At 35.2% G+C, this 27,645-nt stretch overlaps 4 protein-coding genes across 10 annotated transcripts in view; 2 read left to right on the plus strand and 2 right to left on the minus strand.

The window, feature by feature from the left end:
* Positions 1-37: 37 nt before the first annotated feature.
* Positions 38-3,889, minus strand: LOC124176309 (ubiquitin-conjugating enzyme E2-22 kDa). 3 transcript variants are annotated; one of them, XM_046557427.1, is made up of 6 exons: positions 3,611-3,889; positions 2,312-2,464; positions 2,152-2,234; positions 1,833-1,996; positions 1,592-1,723; positions 38-584 (listed from the first exon to the last, which is right to left on the minus strand). In XM_046557427.1, exons 1-6 carry the CDS (start codon positions 3,671-3,673, stop codon positions 562-564), a joined length of 618 nt encoding a protein of 205 aa, XP_046413383.1. In that variant the 5' UTR covers positions 3,674-3,889; the 3' UTR covers positions 38-561. The 3 variants fall into 3 exon arrangements, with proteins under 3 accessions (XP_046413383.1, XP_046413384.1, XP_046413385.1); XM_046557428.1 differs by having other exon boundaries at positions 38-256; positions 3,611-3,888; XM_046557429.1 differs by having other exon boundaries at positions 38-1,723; positions 3,611-3,886.
* A 1,631-nt stretch (positions 3,890-5,520) lies between these two features.
* LOC124176306 (ribose-phosphate pyrophosphokinase 1) lies at positions 5,521-16,989 on the plus strand. Of its 5 annotated transcripts, none has more exons than XM_046557421.1 (6): positions 5,521-5,744; positions 7,268-7,460; positions 10,114-10,188; positions 15,110-15,333; positions 15,427-15,760; positions 15,878-16,989. In XM_046557421.1, exons 1-6 carry the CDS (start codon positions 5,536-5,538, stop codon positions 15,968-15,970), a joined length of 1,128 nt encoding a protein of 375 aa, XP_046413377.1. In that variant the 5' UTR covers positions 5,521-5,535; the 3' UTR covers positions 15,971-16,989. The 5 variants fall into 5 exon arrangements, with proteins under 5 accessions (XP_046413377.1, XP_046413376.1, XP_046413378.1 ...); XM_046557420.1 differs by having other exon boundaries at positions 5,534-5,744; positions 7,268-7,451; XM_046557422.1 differs by lacking the exon at positions 10,114-10,188 and adding an exon at positions 12,615-12,638 and having other exon boundaries at positions 5,534-5,744; positions 7,268-7,451.
* Positions 16,990-17,346: 357 nt separating this feature from the next.
* On the minus strand, positions 17,347-21,449 carry LOC124176308 (metallophosphoesterase domain-containing protein 1). Its single transcript, XM_046557426.1, has 5 exons — positions 21,119-21,449; positions 20,871-21,015; positions 20,511-20,787; positions 19,797-20,023; positions 17,347-19,620 (listed from the first exon to the last, which is right to left on the minus strand). The coding sequence occupies exons 1-5, from the start codon at positions 21,239-21,241 to the stop codon at positions 19,493-19,495; spliced, it is 900 nt and encodes a 299-aa protein (XP_046413382.1). The 5' UTR covers positions 21,242-21,449; the 3' UTR covers positions 17,347-19,492.
* A 1,193-nt stretch (positions 21,450-22,642) lies between these two features.
* Positions 22,643-27,645, plus strand: part of LOC124175427 — a 29,481-nt gene continuing 24,478 nt past the window's right edge. The window contains exons 1-2 of the mRNA XM_046555672.1: positions 22,643-23,342; positions 24,897-25,611. Coding sequence (XP_046411628.1) covers positions 25,127-25,611 — 485 coding nt within the window. The 5' untranslated portion in view covers positions 22,643-23,342; positions 24,897-25,126. The remainder of the gene's footprint in view (positions 23,343-24,896; positions 25,612-27,645) is intronic.

The raw sequence follows: 27,645 nt of genomic DNA on the forward strand, positions 1-27,645 counted from the left end.
CGATCAAATCAAGGTGGATCAAATTTTGAAAGAAGTATTGAAAAAAAATTACTTTTATTAATATTTGAGGCCTATTAATGTACATTGATCTTATTAAATGGTATAAATTCTAAATTTCCCAATATGAACAGAGCAGTTTTTTTTTTTGTTTTCCTGTAAATTCAAATTCACAGATCCCAACCATTTGTCCCAAGTTAACAAACTGGTTTGCGAGTAGTTGGACCTTGACTCTTGCTGGCGACACTTCAGACACAGCCTGCACATTGTGAATGATTGAAAAATGCATGAAATATTATGAAATATAACTATCAATTTTCAATTAATTGGAGTACATCGTATGCAGGTAAGATTTCACACCTGGCAACAGAACTTTACTCTTAGAATTACAATCGAAGTAAGATAGGATGTAGATTAAATTAATCAAATGTTCCATTTCGTGAAACGTATACAATATCACTTAGCAAACGTGCACGGGACCGACCATGCGATATCCTGTCGTACCACACTGCCGTCTTACACTCCAAGTTTTCTAAGAAATGTATTTTCATCAAATAGCTATGTTCAATTTTTCGCCATAACCGTCACTGTAATTAAAATTATCAGTTTAATTTTGCTGATTTCTTGGAATTTGCTTATCGTCGGTATAATGAAAAGTAGTGTAAGTTTGCAAGTAATCAAACTTCAAAAAATGTGCAAAATTTAAATATTCAGAAATCAAGTTTGGAGGCTACCGAAATTTCATAAATACGTTTATTAGGACTAAAAGATACGTTAATTTGATTAATATACACTCAAGAGTCAAGCGAAACCCCGTTACAATCAGTCGATATGCTGCAGGATATTATAATCAGCTAGTCAATCTTCAAATTTTGGCAATTGAAGAAGTGTTTAATAATTTTATTTATATTCGAACAATAAGAGTTGGGGGCAAAAACATGTAATATCATCATTCATTGAACTGACAATGAGTTATACTTGAGTAGTACAACCGTTAGTAACGCAGTCAATTGGATACACACCTCTAGCAATGAGGTTTCACATAAAACTTGAACTCAGATTGAAGAAAAATTTCAGGGAAGCACTTGGCAACTGTGTTAGTGCCTAATCAAAGCAATTATCTTCGTAGATTTTAATACGTGTTTGGTTCTTAAATATTTTACTAATGCTGTTTCTAAGTGGATTATTGGGAATTGATTGAAAAAAAAAAAAAACATTATTCATATGTCTATTCAAACATAAATGTCGCTTCGTCTTGTAGATTTAGAATTTACAACTTATTCTCGTAAATCGTAATAATGCCCTCCTCTTGAGTTACATATCTTATGAAATTTTGCTACTTAAAACTTGTTCATCAATTATTATCGTTTCTCGTATCTATTTTACATGTTAAATGAATGCTAATAGTTAGTCAAATTTGGGATCACTTCCAAAGTTATCTCACCATTGCAATATTGTCATTACGAATGTTGGGTTTTTTTCTCAATTATTTGAAAACACGATGGTATGCTTTTGTGACAGTGACATTCCAAGAGGTTGCTGCCAATTAGTAGCTGCTTTTTATGATACATAAGAATACACAGTAATCACTAACTGAATAGCTGTTCGGTGGCACGTTCTAAGTCCCAATTGTAGGAGGATAAGGCTACTCGTGCATTATGTTCTTCGATTCCCATATCAGTCAATCTTCTTATCTTGTCATCGAGATCTGACATCTTAGCTGGTCCTAAAAATATCAGGCATTTCTTGGTATTTTTTGATATTACAATAGTTCGCTGAGGTCTTTACTCGTAAAAAAAAACTTTAATAAATTTCGTAGTAGATAAATCTTGTACCACCAGCATACACAGACGTCCAATGTTTTGCAGTCTGACGAAACATTTCAGGCTGCTCCTTATACTGCTTAGCAACCACAGCGTCTTGTGGATCATCAGGCTCAGCAGCTGACAATAAGGCTTGTAACGATAACAAAACTGTTCTTAAGGTCATCGCAGCAGCCCTGACAAAGGATGACAATTATCGTTTAAAACACAATGCAACTAAAATCTGTTATGCAATTATTCTGTCGTAAGGTGATAGAACCAACGACATTGCAGAGTGCAAAATTATCACCCGATCAATTATATTAGTAACCATTATTGGACTGCAACTTACCATTGGTCTTTTAATATGTCCAAACATATGGCGCCTGTAACTGAGGATATATTTGGATGCCATATTTTTGTGATAAAGCGAACCTGAAATAAAAAAGTGTAAAATTCAATGACTTCAGATCCTATACTACATCTTTGTTCATGATGGTTTTGGTACCTACTTTGGGTGGATTGAATGGATACGTTTCAGGTACTTTTATCTCTAACACGAAATTGCCACCTTCATATGGAGTGTCGGGTGGTCCTGCTATTTCACCCTTTAATTCCGTGAAGCTATCATTTACTAGTTCTACCTTAATCGCACATTTTGCCACCTGAAATGTTAGAGAAAAGAGGTAAACAGGATTAGTCAATTATTGTTTGTTGAAAATGCCAATAAAGTAGAAGAGGAAATCATTTGACAAGTTGACCATATTCAATATGAACTTCAACTATTGAAAATATATTTCAACTGAAACACAACACTATCTTATCAGCATATTTAATGAATATTATAATTGTAGAAAAGGGAAAAGCAACCAAGCTATGCACCGAGGTTGTTATGTTTTATCAACACAAATATTATCGCGATTCATATGAACAGTACTGCTCAACAGATACATCGTATTGCTGAGAAATAGTAATCTACTTTTAATAAGATTGCCGACCCCCTGTAGCCTTTAATCTGTAATACTTTTATAAAAAAAATGACCAAGCCAAGTTTATCAACGCGACCCGTAATGATGTGTAGAAAATAACAAAGTTTCGAAATGTCGACTAGCGCAAGAAGCGGTCTGAAGTAAGAAAATGTGACAAGATTCAAAGCAGTTTGTTAACAAAGCGTGGAAATCGTGATAGCCTGCCTACAAAGGGGTCTTGGAAAAACAAAACTTGACTGCAAGCCCAAAAATCTATGGCAAGCCCAGAAAATGTCGAATTATTGTCAACGGAAGAAGAAGAAAATGGTAAGTAAGCTACATTTATTGATATCTTTTCAAACAGGAATTTTGGATGGTTAATTAGTGACTCTAAAACAGTATTCAAATATCCGGAGAAATGATGAAACCTAAAAGATGAACCTGGCAGAGAACGTAGATATTGAAGAAATAAAGATTCTATGGAAATGAATATGAGCTGAATAGGATATTTCATGTACTAAGAACTTGAGATTCTCACGAATTTTGTGAAATGGATAAGATTTCAATGAAAATGTTTTTTTTCTAATAACAACAGACACTTTTCAGCCGAGGTAAATAATTGCGCAAGCAACTGTCAGAGGAAAGTTTGAAAATTATAACGAGCGAGGAAAGCGAGATGTGCCCTCAACTCAAAATTGTCTACGACTTGGTACGTGGAGAATCTGTTTAGCCGTTTGTTACAGGTTAGCGTTGCATAATATGTGAAATTCTCTCGCGATCACGCGTTTGGCTAAATACTGGTAAATGTACTGGGTCGTTGAGAAGTTGCACCTATTCACTCACCTCTTCGCTTTTTATAACCTCTTTGAACTCCCGTTTGATTCGTTGCGCCGCAATGTTCGCCATGTCTCCCTATCACTCCCAGCTACTCAATACACTGACATAATTTACCGCCGAATGTACGGATGCCAGTATTTACCTCGATTTAAACAGCTCTTTTAATTCATGTACTGTTGTCGCAACCTGTATTTTTTTTACCCAAATAACCGCTGGCGGTTACATACAATTTGTCATTCGATCACAGCTAGCGCCACATTGATAGGAAAAGACGAAAAGTAGAAAAGTGACTGTCACTTGCCTGTCTCTTTAAATTCCGACTAGAGTCACGCCGCGATTACTTTGGCGCTAATTTGAAATTTTTTTTTTTTCCTACCAATTTCGTTCGAGATTTTCAAAAAACTTATTCACGAACTCATGTAAATATTGTTATATATAACTTGTTTATTCAATTCTTCAACAACTACTTATGAAATACGTAAGCAATGACGCAGGTTTTATTACTACGCCTTCACAGCTATTGAGTGGTGAATATTAACTGTTTTACTGTCAGATTTTAACGCTGCAATGCACTTATATAAATACTTTAATGAACGATTCTATTAATCTTTTACGTTAATTGTAACGTAAGTGCATGAATTAAATCAGCATAAATAATTTCATAATTGAAGAAGAACGTTGAAAAAATAACAAATTGGACCACGATGTCACGTACAAAAAATGTATAATATATGTATATGTAACATTATACTGTGACAAAATGGAATATAATATGACAGAACACCGATTGATAATAAATTGACTATGACCGGATTAATTAGTAAACTTTAAATTATCTGCTGACTTATGAAACGAATAGTAAATATGTATGCTTCAATGATTCTCAAGTACATAATTACAATTCTGTTGGATTTTATGTCAATATGTTTGCAGCATCATATCTGCCATGTACGGACCGAACTATGAAACGCATTACCTAATTTTTTTTTTAATTATCCCCGCACCCATTCATGAACAAATTTTATCTCTTCGAGTCATATTTAATGATTCGAAAACGATAATATCTGTTGCAATTTTCGACATCCTCAAAATTCAAAATCAGTTCATAAAAAAGTTTCTATAGTCAGTCCTTACCGAGCAAGTCAAATGTCACTTATGATTAACTGTTATCAGAGCCTACGCATTCGTTAACGGGAAAAGGTAGTCCCGTGATAGCACTATTCTGTATCGAAAGCAGAACACAAGTACCCAACGGGTATTTGTTTCACGCTACAATGATATTCCTGTAATAGAATTACCACTAATTGTAGGAGCACATTTTCTGGTGTTATTCTTGCATGAAAGACAGAAGCTTTTGAATATTCTTGTTCGACATTGCAGTGGCTAAAATGTGCTATCCGCGCCATTTTCATTTCAGTGATGCGTAGACTCTGGGTAATAGTCAAAATGAGTGATATTTTATTCAGTTACTAGAGACTACCCATAGCATCCTCTTAAAACTCGCTGGAAATTCGTGAGAATATGAAAAAAAAAAAATAACAGAAAAATTGGCCAATTTGAATGATCGGCCAGATAATCACAGCGCAGAGCAAGAGAGATAGAGTATACCGAGTGGCCGTTACCATTTACCCCATGAGGCATGCGAGCTTTTCGTGGACAACAAAATGCTGCGGCAGTCTTTTACTGCCTAGTTCCAGACCAATGTAAATAATAATAAAAATGGATAATTCGCATGCAGCGTGCATCAGGCAGCACTTTATTACTTTATCGGCATTCCTACCGGTGAATAAAGCATTTTGCCGCCAGTGAAAATCCACCCTAAGATCAAAGATTTGAAATGCAAGTAATTCGGTAAGCGGACATGAGGGAGCGCTGGGTCCGCATACTGATAATTTCCGGACGGCTCTGATTGGTCGTTCGGATTTACAGTAATGCCCGTCTCGCAACCAGTCCGTGCGAGGAGTTTGTTACGCGCAAAGTTAGAGAAACCTCGTGGCGGTAGCGTACTACGGAGCAGAATGCCAAATATCAAAGTATTCAGCGGTACGTCGCACCCGGACCTGGCGCAGCGAATAGTCGACAGGCTTGGAATCGACATCGGGAAGGTTGTCACGAAAAAATTCAGCAACCTCGAAACATGGTAACTACATCATTGCAGCCCTTATTTATCCTTTTATCTTATAAAGAGTCAGGACCCGCGCCGCTTCCTCGCGGAGCAATGGCCAATCCAACTCGTCGACAAAATTCTATCCCGCTTCATCGAAGCTCTAAAATATCTAAACAGTCGCCTGAAATCTGGGTAAATCGTTCTCGGAATTAGCGTCGTTTATTCTGGCACCCTTGCTTCGACAGGTACGCGAACCCCTCTTGCGCCAATCACCGTTCACCGGAGATCCTCGCAACGCCACGCCGCGTTGTTTAATTCCCTCATGTCTTTTTGTCCTTTGCCTTCCCGTCCGACTCTAGTAATAGAACGAGTCTTTTTTACTTTTATCAGATCTATTGCTCCGCGTACGTAATCATTGATATTTCGCGTCATTTTGCGTACCTATGTACATACATACATACATATTATGTACGTATTAGACGGCTGCGCGCAATTTCTTGTGTAGGTTGACGTTGCCTTTAATACATCATGATTACAACGACCTTGCCGTTTGTTGGTAGTGGGCACTGTTCTGTATCGAAACTCTTTCGATGCTGACAAAGTTTTCCTGTATCATTACTTGAAATCACATCCGATATTTATAACGACCAAATATAACGTCGTATATTTATGCATGCAATTTTTTTACTACCTACCTTTATTTTTATACTCAACAGTCTTACCGGTACACGTTTCATTTCTACATCGTCACATTCTGAAGGATCAAAAATTATCATACGCGATTTGATTAAGATTCGCCAAATGTTTATCACAAAATATTGAAGACCTTCCAAACATTTGAGAGTCCCGCTATTAATCAACTTTTACATGTGAAAAGAATGCAGATTTATTTACATTGCAATTATTTTTGAAAAATTCCAATTTTTCAAAGTAATTGCTAATAAATAACCAAACAACAAAGCTTTAGTTTCGTTAATAATCGCTTATCCATTCGCAAAATGATAATATCACGTTAGATTCCAACTAGAAACGTTGCTTTGAATTCAAACGAAAGAGTTTCTAACTATTTAAGAAATGCTGAACAAATAAAACATGATGTAATCTTATTTGAACAGAAGCAATTATTTCATGGCTCTATTCTTTTTCTTCGCAAGTTATCATAAAAGTTCCATTGTTTACTTTCTCGAGTCTACTTTTCTGAAGAGTCGAAGGCTTGCAACATTTGAAATTAATCAAAAAATCAATGTGTAACTTTACAAAAAGCGGATAATTTTTATGAAAATTGTATTTCCTTCTTTTCCTATGTAATAAAGTAAATTGTCGACGACCAGCAGATTGAAATAAGCTCCCTAAAGTATCAGAAACTGAATTTATGTAACTGATCTCATTTCATTCAATGTAACAATAAGTTACCTTTCGACGACACAATAGCAACGTGACTAAACGTGTCTTTTTCTTCTTTGATGTATCCACCTCGTACTAGTATCTTTGGGCGGCGCGATATCTTCACCATTTTATGTAGTTTAATGAAAAATTGTAACATTTTTCATTCTCAGCGTGGAAATCGGAGAGTCTGTACGTGGCGAAGATGTTTACATTATTCAAAGCGGCAGTGGCGAGGTAAATGACAATCTCATGGAGCTGCTGATTATGATCAATGCATGCAAGATTGCCTCTGCATCTCGAGTAACAGCAGTCATCCCTTGCTTCCCATATGCCAGGCAGGACAAGAAGGATAAGGTAGGAGATGTGAGCATTACTTTTTATTCCCAGTTATTAATTATACTCGTATAGTTTACCATGTGTGTATGAACTTCTTGTTATTTATATATTTATTTCAATTTAGTTTATTTAGTTTTTTTTTTTTTTTTACCATGTTTTCTCACAATTGGCGTATTTGCATCAAATTCGTATCAAATTTTTCCAGTATGAATTCTAAGAAATTTGCTGAAAAATTACTGTACGTCATTTGGTGCATTTGCTGCTTTCCAATTTGTACGTGTATTTTCTTTCTTTATAATTTTATTAGGAGTAAGCAAATTTAGATCACACGTATGTATCAAGCGATGAATTAATTAATATTTCAAATATCAATGGTAAACCTGAGGATTTGTTCAAATTCGTCCACATTTACAGATATTATTTGAAAATATTCCCAATGTAATTTTCAATCTGTAGTCTTCGCATAATTGAATTGTTTGAAATTCAGGGTGTTCAGTGAGCTGAAAAACCTTGGAAATCCAAACAACTTAGAATTTGAAATGTCAAAATCGAAATCATACATATTGCATCATTGCATACGTAAGCTTTTGATGTGAACTTTGGCAGACCGCATAACGGTGCTGATTTGATAATATCTCGTTTTGTTTCATCACTTTGTATGTGGTCATATATAATGTTCGATTGGCCAAATTTAGAGTACTGAAAATTTCTTCTCATTGCACACTTGTTTCCTATCATTTGCTTTTGAAAGTCTTCACCATCAGGCGCTAGGTAAAAACGATCTTTGGTGGATTCTCTTCAAACTTTGTTCCATAATCTCGCAGAATTCAAGTGAAAAAGCCGAGCAAAAATCAAACTTAGCCAATAAACGTAGCTGAAAAAAAGGAAATATATTACAGACCCAGAATTATGATAGAGTTTTAAAATCCTCAGTCGCTGGACACCTTGAAATAATATAAAGAATGTAAAATATATAATGGGGTGATAATTGACCAATGATGCAAACCACTAGATAATCGTTATTGAAATTAAATTTGCATTCGATTATATTTCCCAGCAAAGCAATTACAGCAGATAAACATTGTCAGCTAATTGCAATCTGTTTACAGTTTGATAACCTTTATCAAATTTCATTCTGTTTGTGGGTTTTTTTTTTTTTTAAATGTATATAATACCATTTTTGTTATTAACTATTACGACAAGATGCGCAAGCTATTCAGTGTTCCTAATCTAAACATTTTATTTAACCCCATTGTATTTTTTCATGTTTATACATGTTGTTGATTAATAAATTAATCAGTATCAGTGTGGCCAAAACTATATGGTAGTCTTGAATCACATTTTTTTTGATGAACAACAATAGATTTCATCAATAATAAAATATGTCATTCAAATCGTCAGCGTCAATTTCTGCATAAGTCAATAAAAATTTCCCAACAAAATTATCACAAGTATTTTTGGCTCGAAAGTTAGTTTCAGATTTTGTTTCCTCGAAATTCAACTTACGCATGAATATATCTTCGTATATCAGTACGAGTATTCTTTCATAGTAAATTCGTTTTTAATTTGGAAATTGTCTTCTCTTTTTAGAATTGACTATTTTTATATTCAGTGTCTGTATCAATTCAGTATTACAAACTATCTAGCACATTTTACTGTGTTTCTATACTTGTACTTGCGATATTAGTTGCACCATTTATATCTTGATTTTTACAATTCACTGCCTGTCATATAACAATGTTTGTTTGTATGTGTGTATATATATATATATATATGCCATTGTTTTTTCCATCTGAAACTAATTAGAAAATGGTGTAATATATTTCACTACCAATATGTGTAAATAATATATTATTCAAAGAGTGATGATTATAGAAATTACACTTAACAATTTCACAGTTATTGTTCTTTGCGGTAAAAGCAACCCAATGATACTTGATCAGTTACGATTAGCCAACAAAATGTAAATATATATTTTGTGGTGTAAAATGGATCTGTGTTTAAAATCAATACTTTTACACCCACATGCTCTAAGTATTTTCAATTAGAAATTTCTAATACCCTGCCAGCTGCTGACTGACGACTAAACATTTACTTTACTTCTATTCTAGTTTGACACCTTTTCTTTGGTGTTAGAGACTGAACCACACATTCCGTAACTAAATACGTCAAATTAATTCAACTAAAATGAATAAAAAGTTTTATCAGACCGATTGGAAAGTTTTCTATTCAGATTGCCCGGGAGTGAAAGTACTGTGGAGATGTGATACAGTTGACCGAATAACAAATTATTCTTATTAACGTCGAGTGACGATGGTGTATATCTATATATTATAAACAAAATTCAAATTTAAATAATAAATTATTCGCCGTTATTCTTCACAGGCATACTTGCTTAAAGATTAGATGAATAATATCGAAATAAAAATAGAAGAAAAAACAATACTCGTAATAAACAACGTCGGATTTAATTTACCTGTGAAACGGAATGAATATATATGTACATGTATATATATATATATAACCATATTTAATGTGGATTATTGTTAAAGCACACGGATAATTAGCATATGAAAAATCGAACGGCAATGCAAAAATAGGAAGAGATAACCATGAAATCTTGGAACGGAATTAACTCTTCTAGACAAGATGTAAATTGTTTTGTGTGGTGTCTTCGCAGGGTGGTGATGGTGGGGACAAGTCAGACTCCACTAAGACTCGCTTCATCATGAAGTCGAACGAGTGGAAGTTCAGGGTAACTTACAGCAGTTTCCTTACTGCTGTTTTAAATTTTTTTGTAGCTTTTGCGAGTGTTTATGGAAGAATGAATTTGTAAGTCATTTTTGGGAATAACAGTTTATGGAAACGGCGATGTACACAGGGGGGGGGGAGAAAAGAATGATTTGTTTGTTTCCTAAACGAACTTTTGCTGCAGCTTTATTTTACTCATATATATTTACAGCATTTTGTATAAATTCATGTTTTGGGGAAACAAAGAATTCATCCTGATTCGCAGATCAACATCGTGGCGTCTATCATACGTCTACGGTACAATTTGGTATATCTTTCACACGGCGGCAAAAGAATTTTCATCATTAACCCAATCATGTTATTACTATCATAATAATAATTAAATCACGATTCATCATATCTTTAATGCATTGTATTACATGTTACATTTGTATGTATGTATAGTTGTTTTAACACGTTTTGATTAATTTCAAGCTGGGAGATCGACATCTGTGATTATTTTGTTCATTCTGTTACGGCAAGGGTGCCTGAAATTTGGTCAGTTACACTTATAAATGATACGTGTGTAAACTTTGTCGCGGCTTGCATAAAGTTGGTGAACGGAAGCTTGCGGGTGGATGAAATTGGGCAACCTCAATAAAACTGATGCATTTTTTAACATAAATGTTCTTGCAAATCAAGATATTTCACATGTATTCGCATTCTTACTAAACCTAAATGTTCTTGCAAATCAAGATATTTCACATGTATTCGCATTTTTATTAAACCTAAAAATTTTGTTAAACACTATTGTTAAACAATGTATCAGTATAAAAAAAAACTTCATTGTTTTACGTTTCAAAGTGTGCGATTAAAATTATTATTTATGTTAATAAGGTAATTAGGAAAAAACCTTTTCTGTATATGTGGAACTATCAGGAATAAGCTAGTAACTGAGACATATTTATTTTCTACAGTGTAGTTACAGTTTGATACTGCGTTGTTTCTGACGATGCGTAATGCTCGATAAAGGAGTTTGTTGTTTTTTTGCATAAGTGTACAGAAAAATGAGACGGGGATTTGTCATCAGCAATTTAAAACATCCGTATACATTGCATTTCAGCTGACATGATAACTGCGAAATAAAAGTTTGAAACGTGTGTAAATAATTAAATCGAAATTATATGAAGAGAAACTTTGAAACTTAATGTAGAAAAATGTTTCAATGAATCGAATGGAAATTTATTTGAAATCAAAGCGTCACAAACTTAATTATCATTATCGTCGAATAACAACCCGAGGTTATCAAGAATTGGCTGACCGTAATGTAGTATTGCAAAACCGTGACGCAGTCGATGTCGCTTCGAAGGGGGTCATTTTATTAATTTAGCTCATGTAAACAAAATCGTGATAATCAAACGTGTAAGTATAAACGGAGTAACGTTTGATTGTGAGAATTTGTCAAACCCCCTCGGTGATATTTGATTATATGCGCAAGCAATATTTAATACGTACGTACTATCGAACAAATTGTGAATATCACGCAAAGCCGACGATGATTGAAAATAAAATTACAAAGGTTATTCTACGTACGTGACACTTTGTACGAAATTGACCAGCCTTTGAGGACAGTCGTTTGCTTTTCAATTAATTTAAAAATTAAGAAGCAGATATAATGTTTCAAAGTTTTTTTTTTTATAAATCCACATGTACTTGGAATATGAATTTTTAGAACCTTTCGTTTTGATAGGTCAATAAACTTTCAAACGCTTATCTCAAATTCTGTAGAAATCTTATCGAAACTGTGAAGTATGTTGAATATTCGTCTGTAATCCGACTTTCATACCGTGAATACGTACATTGAAAACATATTTACACAACTCTTGAAATAATTTCATCACGATGAAATATATTCATAGCAATTTCGCGATATATACAATTTTGTCTTTCATTTGTTCTCAACTTTTGTATGACGAAAACTTGAATCAAAGTGAAAAATGGAAACTTTTCATCTTAATTGTTGGAGTAATTTAAAACTTTATTATAATCCAATTCTTAGTTCAAGTTTGAATCACATTAAATTTTCAATTCAACGTCTGAATGGATTCCCTAATTAGTATTTACATATTACGAGATTATAATTATTAAAAAAATTGATAGATCTATCAAAACGATAAATTAAAAAACAATTTGTATGCAAAAATGAAAAGAATTAGGGAAGAATCCTAATAATTTGTGGATATTCCAGTTACGTGTGTTGGCTTTGGGAGAAAGGAAAATTGATCAATTAGAAAATGGTCGAACTCTTGGAGCTGGTATATTAGTCGCTTAATGTTCCATATATTACTCAATTGTTTGATTATTATTGAGTTTTCTATATAGAGATAGACGTAAGAAATCAAGTATATAGGCGTGTAATCAAATTCTGAATAAATAGTTGGGTATTTTCAGGATTTTGTGCCCGACCTGACGACAGTGAGTATGAAGACGAACGATATTGTAGAGTGGAGCGTTTTGTATTTATAACTTGATGATTACTTCAATTTTGAATTTAATTGTTTAATTATACCCAAACAGCTATTTTTGTAGGACTAACAAAATCCTTGATTGTTGTTTATACAGCGCAATGACATCATAATGAATGAATGAAATGTTCGGGATGAGCATTTTGACAAACTGAATTGAATGAGAGGGCAAAATATTAATATAATAGCGTGTGTTTATATAATTCTGTTAGTTTTTATCGATTATGGTTATTTTTTCGGGCATTCGTACGTTCATTGTTTTGGGTACTAATCTGTATGTGACGTGTTTTTTTTTTTTTTAATGATTTTTATTCTTTTAATTTTTACCCACTTTATTCACCATACTAATTTCAGAAATTGTATCCAATCGTAACACTTACATACATCGATAATAATGTGCCGTCGGGATACACGAATGCTATATGTTACCTTGTTTTTACGTCGCTAATACAAATTCGCCTAGCTACTGCCATGGTCTAGATTAAGTTCCAATAATTATAGTCCGAAGCTTTTGTGACGTTCCAGCTTCATTGAAACTGTATGCTTTAAGTTTTTCCTTGTTATCATTAGTTGTAATTATAATTACTATTATTCTTTGTCTTCTTGAACAATGCATTTCATATCTCACATTACATCTCACAATGTGTAAATATTACAGTCTACGTTATTGCATATTGAAAGGATTAATCAAATTTCGGTACATATTATAGATTTTTTTTTTTAGTAATTTTATTCCAATCAATCCTTTCTCGTCTTTGAATGAATCTTAAAATTCCTAGATTTTCTAACTATTTTAAGATACCCAACAATCAACTTATTGTTTCTAAAAATTAATACTACGTATTTTTGATTTATTACTTATCGCACATAACTCTGCCGCATGAAAGATGACATTTATATTCGAAGAAATTTACTGAAAGTATTGTAAATTCTTTTTAAAATTATTCCGTCAAGTTTATCGCAGATTCACCAAGTCAAAAAAGATTCGGTTAAACTGCAATTTTCTTTTCGTAATTTTCGAAGCGAAAATGTAGTGGAAATCGTTGGATAAATATTGAAAATCAAGTTCCTGTCAGTTTCCAGCTTAGTAGGAAAAACAGAGGGTTGAAATTTATATAAATTTGTTTGCTGATGAAAAGTTCAAAATTAGGCATTTCGTTAGCAAATTCATTTTAATCGAGGAGCACATTAACATGCAAACAAAGTTCAAAGTTTGAATTCGGAGGTGTTTTGATACATTACATAAAACATTCATACACATCTCTGTTAATAATAGGTAGGACATTTGTATTTTTGATAAGCCAACGATAAGTTGGCTGATTTGTACCTTTGTAATATTTTCGATAGTTCAAACTCTGAGAAGAGGTCCAGTATTGGGCTAGATGCAGCAGATTTGTATCGCTACATTGCAAAAATAACACGGTCACGATTTTTTTTTCCACCATCTTGCCACTTTTATATAAAAAAAAAGTTGACCAAATTGAAAAACGGTCAGATTCAAAACTCGCCCTTTTGGCATGGAATGCTTCATTTCTTTTATACAAGCACACAGTTTATTTGAAGTGAGATTATTAGTGTTATTGTCATTATTATTATTATTAACGTAACATCAAAAGATGCAATATCTAAGGACAAATTTTGATTGGAAGGGTTATTGGTAAATTATTATCATAATTTTATTGTTGTAACGAAATAAAAATTGAGTTATTGTGTCGGATTTTAAATGTTTTGTGAAGTGCATTATATACGTTGGTTTTTGTAGTTATTAATGAATAACTTGCAGGTTGTGCTTTACTCACAGATCCTATTGAGCCTAACTGGGGTGCATTTGCAACATCTTTTTCCTCTATATTCTTTCGTTATTTGTTTTTTTGCATTATATTCTTAATTTTTTTTTTTTTTTCTAAATACGTATTACTTATACACGTGAATACATAATATTTTCTTTCATCGGCATTTTGCCATTGTATTTATATTTTGTCCCCTCAGAAAAGAGATTTTTCGGTATATAAGAATAACCGACCATTAACTGAAGAAAAATCTAATATAATAGCAGTGATTGATCAAATAAATTGTTCCAATGATCTGAATTTACTTGTATAAACAAATTCTTCGAAACAGCGCTCAAGAACTGAGGCTGAAATATTGTTTCTTATGTTTCATAAACTTTATCTTTTCATCACTCGACTATGATGTGATACGACGATAGTAACATGTCATTAACATGTGAATTATCGTATTCTTCTTTGGCGTCAAAGTTTATTTGATATACTGCTATAATATTTAGAATGTATACACCTAGTAGCAGGTTAATAGAAAACTTTTTGTTTTTTAAAGTTACAGGAAATTCTCAGTTGCAAATGGACTTGACGACGGGCTCCTTCTTTCTACAACTACTTATTCAATAAATTTCGATTACAGAGTCGTGCTCCGATCTCCGCAAAGTTAGTGGCGAACATGCTGTCGGTAGCAGGAGCAGACCACATTATCACCATGGATCTGCATGCTAGTCAGATTCAAGGATTTTTCGACATTCCCGTTGATAATCTGTACGCAGAGCCAGCAGTGCTCAAATGGATCAAAGAGAACATTGTTGAATGGAGGAACAGCATTATTGTATCTCCAGACGCTGGTGGTGCTAAAAGGTATCATATCGTAATTTTAATCACTTTTATTTCGTACCATTTCCGTCAGTCTTGTACATTCTAAGGTTTTTTCTTCTTTTTTCTCACAATTAGAGTAACGTCAATTGCGGATCGACTCAACGTCGAGTTCGCTCTTATTCACAAAGAGAGGAAGAAGGCAAACGAAGTGGCGAGTATGGTCCTCGTAGGAGATGTTAAGGACAGAATAGCAATTTTGGTCGATGACATGGCAGATACTTGCGGAACAATATGTCATGCTGCAGAAAAGCTGTTAGAAGCAGGAGCGACCAAAGTATATGCAATTCTAACACACGGAATTTTCAGCGGTCCTGCTATATCCAGGATAAATAACGCATGTTTCGAAGCCGTAGTTGTTACAAACACAATCCCTCAGGATGGTCACATGAAAGACTGTCCAAAAATTCAGGTAATTTGAGTATGGGGATGATGGAGTGGAGTTCGAATCATTTTCATTATCATTTTGGCAAATTGAACTATTTGCTGTTGCTAAAATGTTGCCTCAAAATGTTGATATTGTTTTCAGTGCATCGACGTTTCCATGATGTTTGCGGAGGCTGTAAGGAGAACCCACAACGGCGAATCTGTTTCGTATTTGTTCTCCAATGTACCATACTAAGCATGTAAATCTTTAGAATATCGAACCCAGGCAAAATATGCCATTGCATGTTAGTTGATTATTGTTATCACATGCTAAGCAGGTCTGCTGTCTCCCTGGTAATGATAATTGTAGAAACTGGAAGATTTACTGTGCGATGGAATCTCTAGACTTGGACTTGTTCATGTGTGTCAGACAAATTTATTGATAATTTCGATAAGCTTTTTTTCCATATTTTTACCAATGTCTATGCCAATGTCCAGTGTATGCAGACAATGATCATGTATAAGTTATGCAGATTCTGTCGAGTCTAATTGTTAGTGTCATGAAATTCCTATTTGCTTATGACAGTCGTAGATCGTACACCTTAGCGATAATGAACTATTCCCCGTTTTATTATAATCAAGTTTGCCATAACATAAATTTTTTAATTAACATTGCTCCCAATTACATGGATAGATTCCAATCAAACTACTGCTGATATATTGAATTGTTAGCATAACAATATTTAGCAACCATGTTCACGATGTTGTTACCAGAAAATGTAATTTTTTAATCATGAAATATTTTCAGTTTCGTAAGTTACTTATACGTCAAATATCTCAATAATTGATATTGTATGACATTCGCAATGTTGAAAAATCTTCGTATATAAGGGGATAAAATTTGATTGAAATTTTTTTTCGTATTTACCATGAAAAGTAAAATTGTATATTGTAATATTGATTGCAAATGCTTTACAACCTATCAGTATTTGCGGTAAAAGAATTATATATATATATTCTATTGAAGAATCATATATTGTTGATCAAAAAAAAAAAAAAAAAAACAAAGAAAAAAGGAATTACGCGATATGGAATTGTCTACCATATTAAAATCTATATATAAATTATTTTGTATGGTAGATACATATTTGATGTACATATTTTACGGTTTAATAAGGCGATCTACTTTTTATTCTATCTTGTTAAAAACATATACTGAACTTGAGTGGTAAAAGGAAAAAATAGTAAAAAAGTATACTCCTTGAATCTATGCAATCTTAATATTGCAACGTTCACTCATTATTGTCCAGTCAAATTGTGCACGACTTGCCATTCAATAATTATTTAGAGACTAAAATTTAAAAAACACTCGAAAAATGGAATTTTTTTTTTTGAAGGTATTCATAATATGGAAAAAAAAATGGGAAGCAAACTTGGCGACATAAAGAAAATAAATGAAAGGTACAACTGAGACACATATTGATCATCTTTCATACTATTTTATTAGATATTTTCTGTCTAGTACAAACATTTGTAAAGATGTTGGGATTGTGATTACTAACATCATTTATCCGAATTAACACACCCTTTTATTATTTACATTACATTTTTTTTTTTTCTTTTTTTTTCCCCCTACAATATTTTGGTGTAAACAAAAATTACACATTATTCCACGTGTTATTTGAAATATATAATTTCAGTACATTCCAGTCTGTAATTGTGTTTCTCCCATTTACCAGCATACTTTAATAATTATAATACTATCTACCCTTTTTTCATCATACTTTTCCTATATCAGTCCTACATTCTGAAATAAAAATAGGTGACAGTATTAATAATAATACTTAGTATCCGAAGAGGTAGACTAAAACGATACGAAGCCAAAATAGGTATGATTATTTCAAATTTTATTCAGTATTAGCATTGAAATATTTTTACTGAATCTGTGACAACAAATTGACTGGTTAAGTTAAAATTGTTAAAAACAGACTTAATATTAACTCTTTCTTTGGCATGTATAGCATTTCATTTTATTCACTGTTATTCATATTTTATGTCGAATGAGACATTGAAGATGTGTAATGTTCAGCATTTCTGCATTATTCTATACAACCAAGGTCAGGGGTGGATAACTCGCTGTAGCGATGGCTACTAAGCTAAGGGTAATCGATGCATCGATTAATCGAGTCCAAAAAACTAATCAAAAAATCCCATGTGACATAAAAAAAATGTTTCAGCAACCATTCAAAGTAAAATGACTTACGCATCTGATTTTTTTATCGTTTTTTTTTTTGGAAAAAGCTTGAAAACAGTAAGAAGGGAAAATCGACCCACTCCGGCTCCAAGCTTAAAAATTTTGATATATGATGCAGGATTTATATTTATATATAGGTATATATATATACACACAACAACAAATAACAACAAATTTTAGTAACAAAGTAGAAATATACAAAAGACAAGAAAGGAATCGCGATAAACTCGGTTCAGTATAAAAGATACAAAAACTTACCAATTACTATTTTATCAAACTAATGTTATGCACACGTTTGAGTAAATTTCATTTAATCTGAGTAAGTGATGATAGTATCAGCTGAATTTTGAGTAAATGCCCGCAATAGTGTACAGATAAACTAGTAACGAATAAAATGAAACTATTCTATAGTATTCGGTCTCGGATTTTGCAATTGTTAGATTATATGTACCAGTGAAATTCGCCGATTTATTACGTTATATGTAAATGAGCTTGATAATGAGAGTGAAATGCAGCTAGCGAGATAATATTTCGTAAAAGTAATGGATTCGTTTTTTTTCTGTCTTGATTGGTCTTCAAGAGTGAACCATAGGAGATTCTTGTCATTTTTTGCGTGTCTTCCGAAATATACACTATAAATTTCTAGGATTTAGGCATCATTTAGTAGATTTTGAGATCCTATTTCATTTACTTTTCCCATCATTTTGTTCAGCGTGAAATACGGTCAAATATTTTGAAATGATTTTTGCGTCGATTTCAGATGAGTTTGAAATTCTCTAGTTTTATTTCAAACGAAATACTTTCATCTTGGAAATCATTTCTGTATTAAGGAATCGAGGAATACTTTATAATTACGAAAATTCAGGCTGTCAAATTCACTTGTGCACGTATTTGCGAAAAGAAGCAAAAAAGATCGCCTGTGGTTTACTCTACCTGGGGGGGGGGGCATACATACATTTGTGTTAAATTAGGTGCATGGTGAACATTTTGATCCGATAATCAAGGAACCGTTGATCCTATCGATCTGAATTTTTTTTCACACTCAGCTCGCGTGCACGGTTCTTGTGCCGATTGAGAGAATTTTTTTTTTCGTATTTCTTACAAACTGTTAATCTGAAAGTTTACAGATGCAAAACTAAATATTTGTTGATGATTGTAATCTACGCCCGAATTACATTAGCTTTAAGGAGGCTCGTAAACCTGGATTCAGTTTGGACTGAAATTGATCCAAATATCAACCTATGCAGTATTTACAGAGCTCCGCACGTCCTATACTAGTAGTTACGTTACCTACAAAGGCTTTCATCGTTAGAATTCATACATCACATTGTATAAAACAGAGGCTCAAAATAGCATATCTATGTATTATTTTTTTTAGTTGCTATAATATCTGAGAGAAAGTCTAATTTTCAACTACTCAACGTGCATTTGCCCCTCCTTAAATAGTTACATTGGCAAATTTTGAGCTCTCACAGGCAATACGATTATATGTATCTTTCTTTTGGATATTGGAATTTGTAAAACTTAGGCTTTAGATTCTCCTGGGGGTAAAGTTATATCAAATACTATGGGAATATTATTAGGCAGATAGTTTAAGTCGCATGTTGAAGCATTGACGAATATTATTTTTCCATCCGAAGAAATGCCGTAGCCTGAAAATGGCATAAAATTTAAATATTATTATATATTTAGAGCAGGCATGCATACAGTTAGTTCTGCAGAGATTCCATTTCCATTGCTAAACCTAACAGCAAACAAATGTATTCAGGTATCCTGGAAACACAATCATTCAATCTACTCTGTGTGATAAACCAAAACGAAAATATACCTTCGTGCACATGGCCAAACACATGATATTTAGGCTGTACTCGAGTTTGTACAGTGGTCAATAGCTCCACACATCCAGCTCGAACTCCACTGCAACACAAATCTCCATGACCAACAGGAGGCGTATGAGTTACAAGAATGTCCGTATCTGTTGGGATTAATTGCCATTTTGACAAGCATGGCTCTCCGCGAGGAACGTTGAAAGCCCATTTACAAAACTCAGGCTGCCTGTTCATGTAAGAATAAAGTATGAGAATGAATATCCTAACGTTAACGTAATAATGAATGTATAAAACAAATTTGCATTGAAAGCCCAGAAAATACATCAGAAAAAATTTACATTTCTCTGGGAGATTAAGCGATTTTCGGAGAAATGTTTCAAGTTTTTCGTAAACATAAAAAGTGACAAAAATTTACATAGAAAAATGTTCCCGGGACTTGCCAGTATTTCTTTTTGTTTTTTTTTTTAAATGTCATAAGATGCATTCCTAGATAGAAATTTCTATTTTTCATCAAGTATTTGGATCGCGTCGTAGCAGCCAGAAGAACTGGTAAATTTCTCATAACTCGAATGTAACATTATTTTTTCTTCAGTACAAATCAATTTGTATCGTCTACTAAGATTATTTATCTTATCGGCGATTGATCGACCGTCAGAGTAATGCTTAGAGTGTGTTAGAGCTGCAGAGTTTATTCATCATTATGCAAGTCTTACCAAGGAGTACCGTATATTTTAATTCCATTGATCACGATTTCAGAATCCTCCAAGTAAATGCAATTCGTTAAATGTTCCCTGATGTTCATGGTCTTTATTGCATTTGCGAGAACATCTTTGGACATTCCTAATGTTGGGATATCATCAAGCACACTGATTCCTGTATGTTTATGCCGATCGCTTGAAGCATGTGCCGAAAATGGATGAGTAAACGTCGGATCAAAGCTGAGTTCATGATTCCCAGCTATCACTAGCTTATGCTTGTGTGGAAGGCTCCCTGAAAAAATATTGAAAAACTTGGGATACAATTGTTATTTGTTTGAAATAGATGACTGACAAGGCATGGAGAAACATGCTCACCGATCCAATTGTTGAATTCTATCACCTCCTCTAGACTTCCACACTTTGTAAAGTCTCCGGCATGAATGAAAATATCACCCTCAGGGATGTCAAACTTAATGAAGGGAGTCAAAGAGTGAGTGTCACTCATGCAAACGACACGGAGCTAAAATTGTTTTTAGTTTCATTGTATTTATCAAGGTTAGGTAGGGTTAGGAATTACGATCCATTGCTACTTCTGCTTTTGATCAATTTAAAAAAAATCTTACCTTATTACTTGGGGCCGGGGTTGTCGGCAGTTTAGCGATTATCTTGATGACTTTTTGCTGTTCTGACAGCTCGCGCCACGCTGCTGTTGGGTCGGCTGTCAGAGGGTGAATACCTACTTTCATTTTTATTTATTGCGACCACACTGAATACCTGTTCAGACGAACGTACAGCTTTGAGACTCTCCGAGAACTTGGATATTAATTAACTACTTGTATTGCACATCTAGTTTACAAGCGATTTTAAATCCCTGAAATTCACTGTCAGGTAGCACATTTTGCTCCAATAGAGTAGCGACCACGCTGTTGTGCACGCGTCACTCCTGCCGGTGATTTTATGGCTCATTGCCATGCAGCGCCTAGCAACAGGCAACCTGTATTAGAATTACGAAGGACGCGTGTACTTATACATACATTTTCACTGATAATGAGCGACAAATGACACTTATTTAATGGAACAAGGAGTCAGTGATTATCGGTGTATTAAATGAACTAAAGAGTTTAAGCTAATTGGGAAAATTGAAAATACTTCGTAATTGTTGTAATTCACATACTGACAAATCAATTGAGGGTTTTGTTTTTCTGTTCACCCGGTTAACACGCTGTTGAAGTAACGTAACCGACCCAGCTCTTTGTACAGTAATAACAATTTGGATGCATTAATCATGTATAAATGCATCAAGACGTGGATATCGATTTTGTTCAGCTACATTATGTGAGTAAAAACTAGAATACAGTTAGAGCAATTGGTCCATTGACTTCGTTTATTATATTACGGATTTCAAATTTACGCCTAATCATGTGACCAACAGCAACCCATCGTACTCGAGTTTCTATGGGATTTTCTCGCATGCGAGAACACTTCCCAATTTAGTATCCCAGCTGTTACTTTTTTTGACCTATCCCCACTCGTCATATGAAAATCGCGTACTGAGACCGTTTCTACAAAACAAAAGACAAAATAAATACATTAAGTTGCTGAAAGAATCGGCAAAAAATATTTGCATCCATTTAACGTCTTCGCGAAGTTTTTTTGTGTTAACGATTTTTTCGTAAGACTGACGGATCTGAAATACTATATCATAGTTCAAGCAAAATCGGCGATGGTGAAGGTTGGTAGCAGGTCGAGTGGCATGGAAGCCCCATGTTGCAACAAAATATTATTTACGGCTGGTAAGGTAGGACGTCGCACTTACGATGGCTGGCCACGCCGGTAAGAGAAGTTCTTCATAACCAACTACTATCGCGTGCTAAAGGTAGGTAACACACCGTCGTCATTGGAGGACAGAAAAGTTGGGACATTCTACACAAAATAGATGTACGCAGAAATTGTGCGACGACAAATGAATGTAAATCAAAATACATCTTCAGTCAAAGTCCGAAGTCAGCGGTCAATGCAGGACAAAACGATGGCCGGGAGCGACTCAGCTTCGACCACGCTGTTTAAACATCAAATATTAGCAGCCCAAAACGCTACAGTTTAGCGTACACATGTCCTCCTGCTTCACGTGCGAATCGTGTATCTATACTAGACTAGGAACTACAAAGTACGAGATGAACGAGGTCTCATCGAGTTTGTATCAGGCTATGCCTGCCCGTGCCTGCCTCTACACAAAGCGAGGGAGATGCGTGGGGGCAATGGTATCCCGGTCGAGTCCGCTGCTAGCGCGGTGGGAGAGAAAGAAGGAAACTAGAGAGTAGCTTTCAGTGCGATTCCTGCGGCCGTCGGGGTTCCGCGTGCGTGCAATCGTTCCGTTCGAAGTTGGGGTGAATTAACCGCGGCATGTAATTCTGCATTGTATCTACCAGCGCTTTATCCCCGTTCTACGGAGATGTGAATAAGCAAGTTCTAGCTCTAAGCAAACATACCCAAGGATTATTTTTCTCGTTCTTCCACCTGTTAGTCGTGTAGTGCAGGCGCGACTTATATACACCGTTGTATTGTGAGTGATTGCATTTTCTCGTTTCGCCTTAAGGCAACTAGTGCACCGACCGAATATAATCCCGATTCCAAGAGCCGTTTTGCGCTGAGGTACGGGGACTGAAGTATTCATGATTATTGGTGCCTGTGCATTCTCTATTCGACAAGTGGCACTAACACGAATATCCTCCTCTTATCCGGGTAATAATAATACTTATATGTGTGTGGTGCCGCCACAGCAGTGCTCGGTGAACATAACAGGATATACCGCCGGTCATTCGGCCAAGAAACGACCGAATAATTAATGTAAGTCAAGTTGTCCAGCGTTTTTCTTAAACCTTTATCTGTCTATTTCCTATCATTTTTTGAATTGCATTTGAATACGAATTATGTTAAACCGTAGACTAACATTTTCACTGTGAATATCGTACGTGAACATTCGAATCTACAAAAGCTGATGGACTTGTTACAAATTAAATTAGACGTTGATCGATGCTTATCGGAACGTGTGATCAGTTCGAATTTACCCTTGCTGCTTGAAACTTATCCTAGGAAAAATAGCGACCAAATAATACATTTTGACGATCATCATCATCACGTACATTTCCTATGACTTGATATGCAAAGGCAGAGACTTGATATTAGTCCTAGTTTATTATTGAATACCGCTGCTTACGGCTTTTGCAAACACCATTCGAAGTCGGTTGTGTAACTTCGAATTATCGAATTTTCATCAGGATGAAGTTTGTAACGTTAATGTAATGATGCATCTTGGGAAAAAGTCGGTATTTTGCAACTTTGTGATTACTTGAAATTTCGTAAACTGTTAATACAGAATCATCGCAGTCAGATTTTGTAAATTCAGCTTCTTCAAGTGTTCTAAAGGTACAAAATAGTAATTTTTGTTTCAACGTTGCGATACATTAACGTTATTAATTTCAGCCTCGTGAATTTTCCTACACCTGTGGCTTTTATCAGGCAATTACACTCGAGTTTGGCCAATCGATTACTGTCAGTACTAGAAATTGGCAAAAACATTATGGAAACTCGACGAATTGGACCTGAAGTAAGCACAATATCAGTAGTAATTCAGTTGTCCAGTGATTTTTTATGTCCCAAAGTCCTCGAATATGTCTATATGAGCGTTGTCGAGAAGTTAAACAATCGACTCGAATTTGCTGACGGAGAAAAGATCTTATTGTTAGTCAACTGATTCATTGTGGCATTTTAAATAACAAGTTCTGTTTAAGATCAAAGGAATATAGAGGAAAAAAAACTACGTAATTACAGACGTGACGGGATATAAATGAAAAAGTCACACTATGGGGATTAGTTGTATCTGTATAATTCGATCTTGTTTTTATTTTCATTCATTCGTTTGCATACGGTCGAATCTCATGAGAATGAAGTTAGTAACGTTACCTTAACGATGCATGTTAAGGAAAGATCGCTTCTTTGAACCTTTAGGAATGTCTAAAATTTAGTAAATCATGATAATAATATGTACTAATATTTTGCAAAGCCAACACGTTGAAAGTTATTCTAAAATTGAGCAATAATGATTTTTTCACTGAGATTTCGTTACGTTAACGTTACCAACTTCAGCCTTATCGAAACTCGTTCTACACTTATAATGTCTCAGTCTCACTTTCACGTATGATTCTACGTAAAATATAGTTCGTGAACGATGTGGTGGACAAGGTTGAAATTAGTATCGTTCGTGTACAAGTGAACTTGTAAGTTTCCAGTGGTTGCAATTCCAAAGTTGAAAGTTTGTCGAAACATCGTTTACGATGGACTAGTGATAATTAAAAAATCCAAACACGTACACAATATTTCATCGAGGTTGAATTTTTGCAGCGCTGGCGTCGAGACGAAGAGTACCGAAGGTATCAGCTCGGGACGATGAAGCATCGGTAAAACGATCTGTCGTTAAAGAAATGGATGGAACCCGGCGTTGAATCGATCCGATAAAAATCCCTAGAAAGCTGTCCTAACCGAACGTCGTGCTAGGAGGGTGTGTCGGAGGAAGAGCGGCCGAGAAGTAAGGCTACGGCGTTGCCTTGGCGACCGATGTCCAGGGGCGCGCGATGGCCGGGGAGCTAGCCGTGAGCGTGATCGCGGTCGACGGCACCGAGGCTTGTCAGCAGCATCAGCAGCATCAGGCAACGGCGCCTCCTCGCGCAGGGCCGACACAAAACGGCTGCAACAGGTCGTTCATCTCGACGGAGGCGCAGACGGACGCGGCCGGTTCTCAAGGGCCGAACGCGTCCGGCAATCGGGCGGAAATCGACCGGGCTGAGAACAACGAGGACGATGAGACGAGGGATGCGCGAAGGCGCGAACGCCGGATGCGCCGGCAGCACAGACGCGCCCTCAGGACCTGCTCCGTGCCCCCGAACTACGCCGGTGGGCCCTGCGCCGCTGGGGCCCCTGGGGTCCCCCTCGTTCCGTCCGTGGGGGGGTTTCTTCACCCTCCGCCGCCCCACCTCGGCCTCAGAGGACTCAGCGGTCTCGGCGGCCTCAGTTTGGGACTGCCGTTTCCTGTGCCAACCAGCGTTTCTGCCTTCGGGAGGTAAGCTATTGTGGCCCAGTTTCTAACACCGGAAATTCGAGTTTTTTTTTATACCGTAATTTTCTTTTTAATAATCGTGGGGGAGGGGGGTCCATTGGTAGTCCAAATCCAGATTCTGGACTATATTCTGCACTAACTTCGACTGCCATCTCGAATTTATGGTTTAAATTGACGAGGCTGAAGTTAGTGACGAGACGTTAGGCGGGAAAATTCTTATCTTGTCAGTTTGTTGTGATTTTTAAGTACTAGAGTCTTAAAAATTTTAATAACTTTTGCCTTGTTATGATTCACTGCATTTCAGATCTCTCTGCAATTGTGAAATAACGAGTTTACCGTAAAGTAAATTATTACAATATCGTTATCACTTCAGCCTCATTTAAATTGTTAAGCACCAAAGTTTTAGAATTAACCCTCCACCGCGCACCCCTGGGTCTTTTATGTCCTGTCCTGTATTTTATTCAGAGAGTTATGTAGAGTTCAGACAATGACCTTTCAGGAAAATATAGTTTTATTTCCCACGGTTGAAAAAAGTGTATTTATTTAAACATTAAAAAATGGGGTAAACTTCATCAGTATCCCGACTGTCGGAAATATGCTCTTCAACTTCCTTTCCGTCTTCTTCATCTTCAAAAATCTTACCAAAGTTTTAAGGCTTTCGTCCACGTAAATCATAACGTACTTCCTTTGCGCTCGTTTCTACTGTACCTTACATTTCGAAGTACATGTTCATAAGTGACACCGTATTTATATAACAAGTAACTCGAGAAATCTTGATATTATTGCAAAACACATGAAAGTAGTCGAAAAAATGGAACGAATAAAATTTACTTACTGAATTTTATAACATTTTTTTTTGATACATCAAAGAAATAACAATCAACTCATTTTACTATCATCTGGAGCCTCGTTACTAATCTCTATGCAAACAAATTTCCCTGCGAAATCCCGCACAAAAGTGTGACGTATTTTTTCTTCAATTTTTCTAATGTTTGTTATCCGTTTATAAAATATAAAGATATTCAGACGCATTTCTTCACATCTCTCATGATGTCTGATATTCTACATCAGTTTTGAAAATTTAGCCATTTCCAAGCAAATGGATTCGTTTTCATCGAAACATTAGAAATCGCCGCACGTTGTCACATTATGTTGAATTTCTCCGACATACCGCGTACGTAATAGGCTGTTAGTAGACCGAACCTGTTATAAATTGTTGGGGGAAATTTGAAGATTTCAAGTTTGCATAATTTTATATCCTTGTGTCGGTTCTCACTTTTCTTCTCGTGGAAGTTCAGACATTCTGCAAGCTTGAGTCGATAAAACTGCGGAAAAACGTTCAAGTATTCGTTACAAGCTGAATAAACTTGTCGTCTAGCTTGAAAGTTTACAGTAAGTGTGCACAAGATGTATCGTTACGTAATTCGAATATTTTGCAATTCATTTTTATGCCTAATTGAAAAAAAAAAAACATTCAATTTAATCGTACCGTAAAGAAACAAAGAAACAAAATATTGGGAATTTCACCCAAAACAGGTGAAATTTTCATAATGATATTGGTTTGGCGATCTAATAAGGAGCCCTATCATTATTCGGCCGCGATTTCGGTTCACCTATTTTACTGTTACCAGAATATTCTCTGTGAATTAGTAAGTAGCCGGATTAGAGAAACTTATGCAAATGGACGTAGCGGAAATTTATAAATTGTTTTTATGAGGCAGAACAAGCAGTGATCATCGCGCAGCAGTCGTCCGTGATATTTGTGCACACGTTTCTTGTCATCTGGCATTTACGAATCCGTTCGAGACTCGTGATCCCCTCGCTTGTACTTGGTATATAATACCAGGCCTTTCACTAACGTCACTGAAACAAATTATTCGATTGTAAAATGTAAAGACTCGTTCGCGAAAGTAACTTTTTAACCCAAAATACCAATCTCTTATTAGAGATTATTCTCAGGTCAATTGGCTTTTAAAAAAGTACGTATCACGGGTATGCGTATATTATTAAAGTTTGAAGTTCGAAGTAACTTGCGGA

Source organism: Neodiprion fabricii, chromosome 2 (genome assembly GCF_021155785.1).
Source record: "Neodiprion fabricii isolate iyNeoFabr1 chromosome 2, iyNeoFabr1.1, whole genome shotgun sequence".
Lineage (NCBI taxonomy): Eukaryota > Metazoa > Arthropoda > Insecta > Hymenoptera > Diprionidae > Neodiprion > Neodiprion fabricii.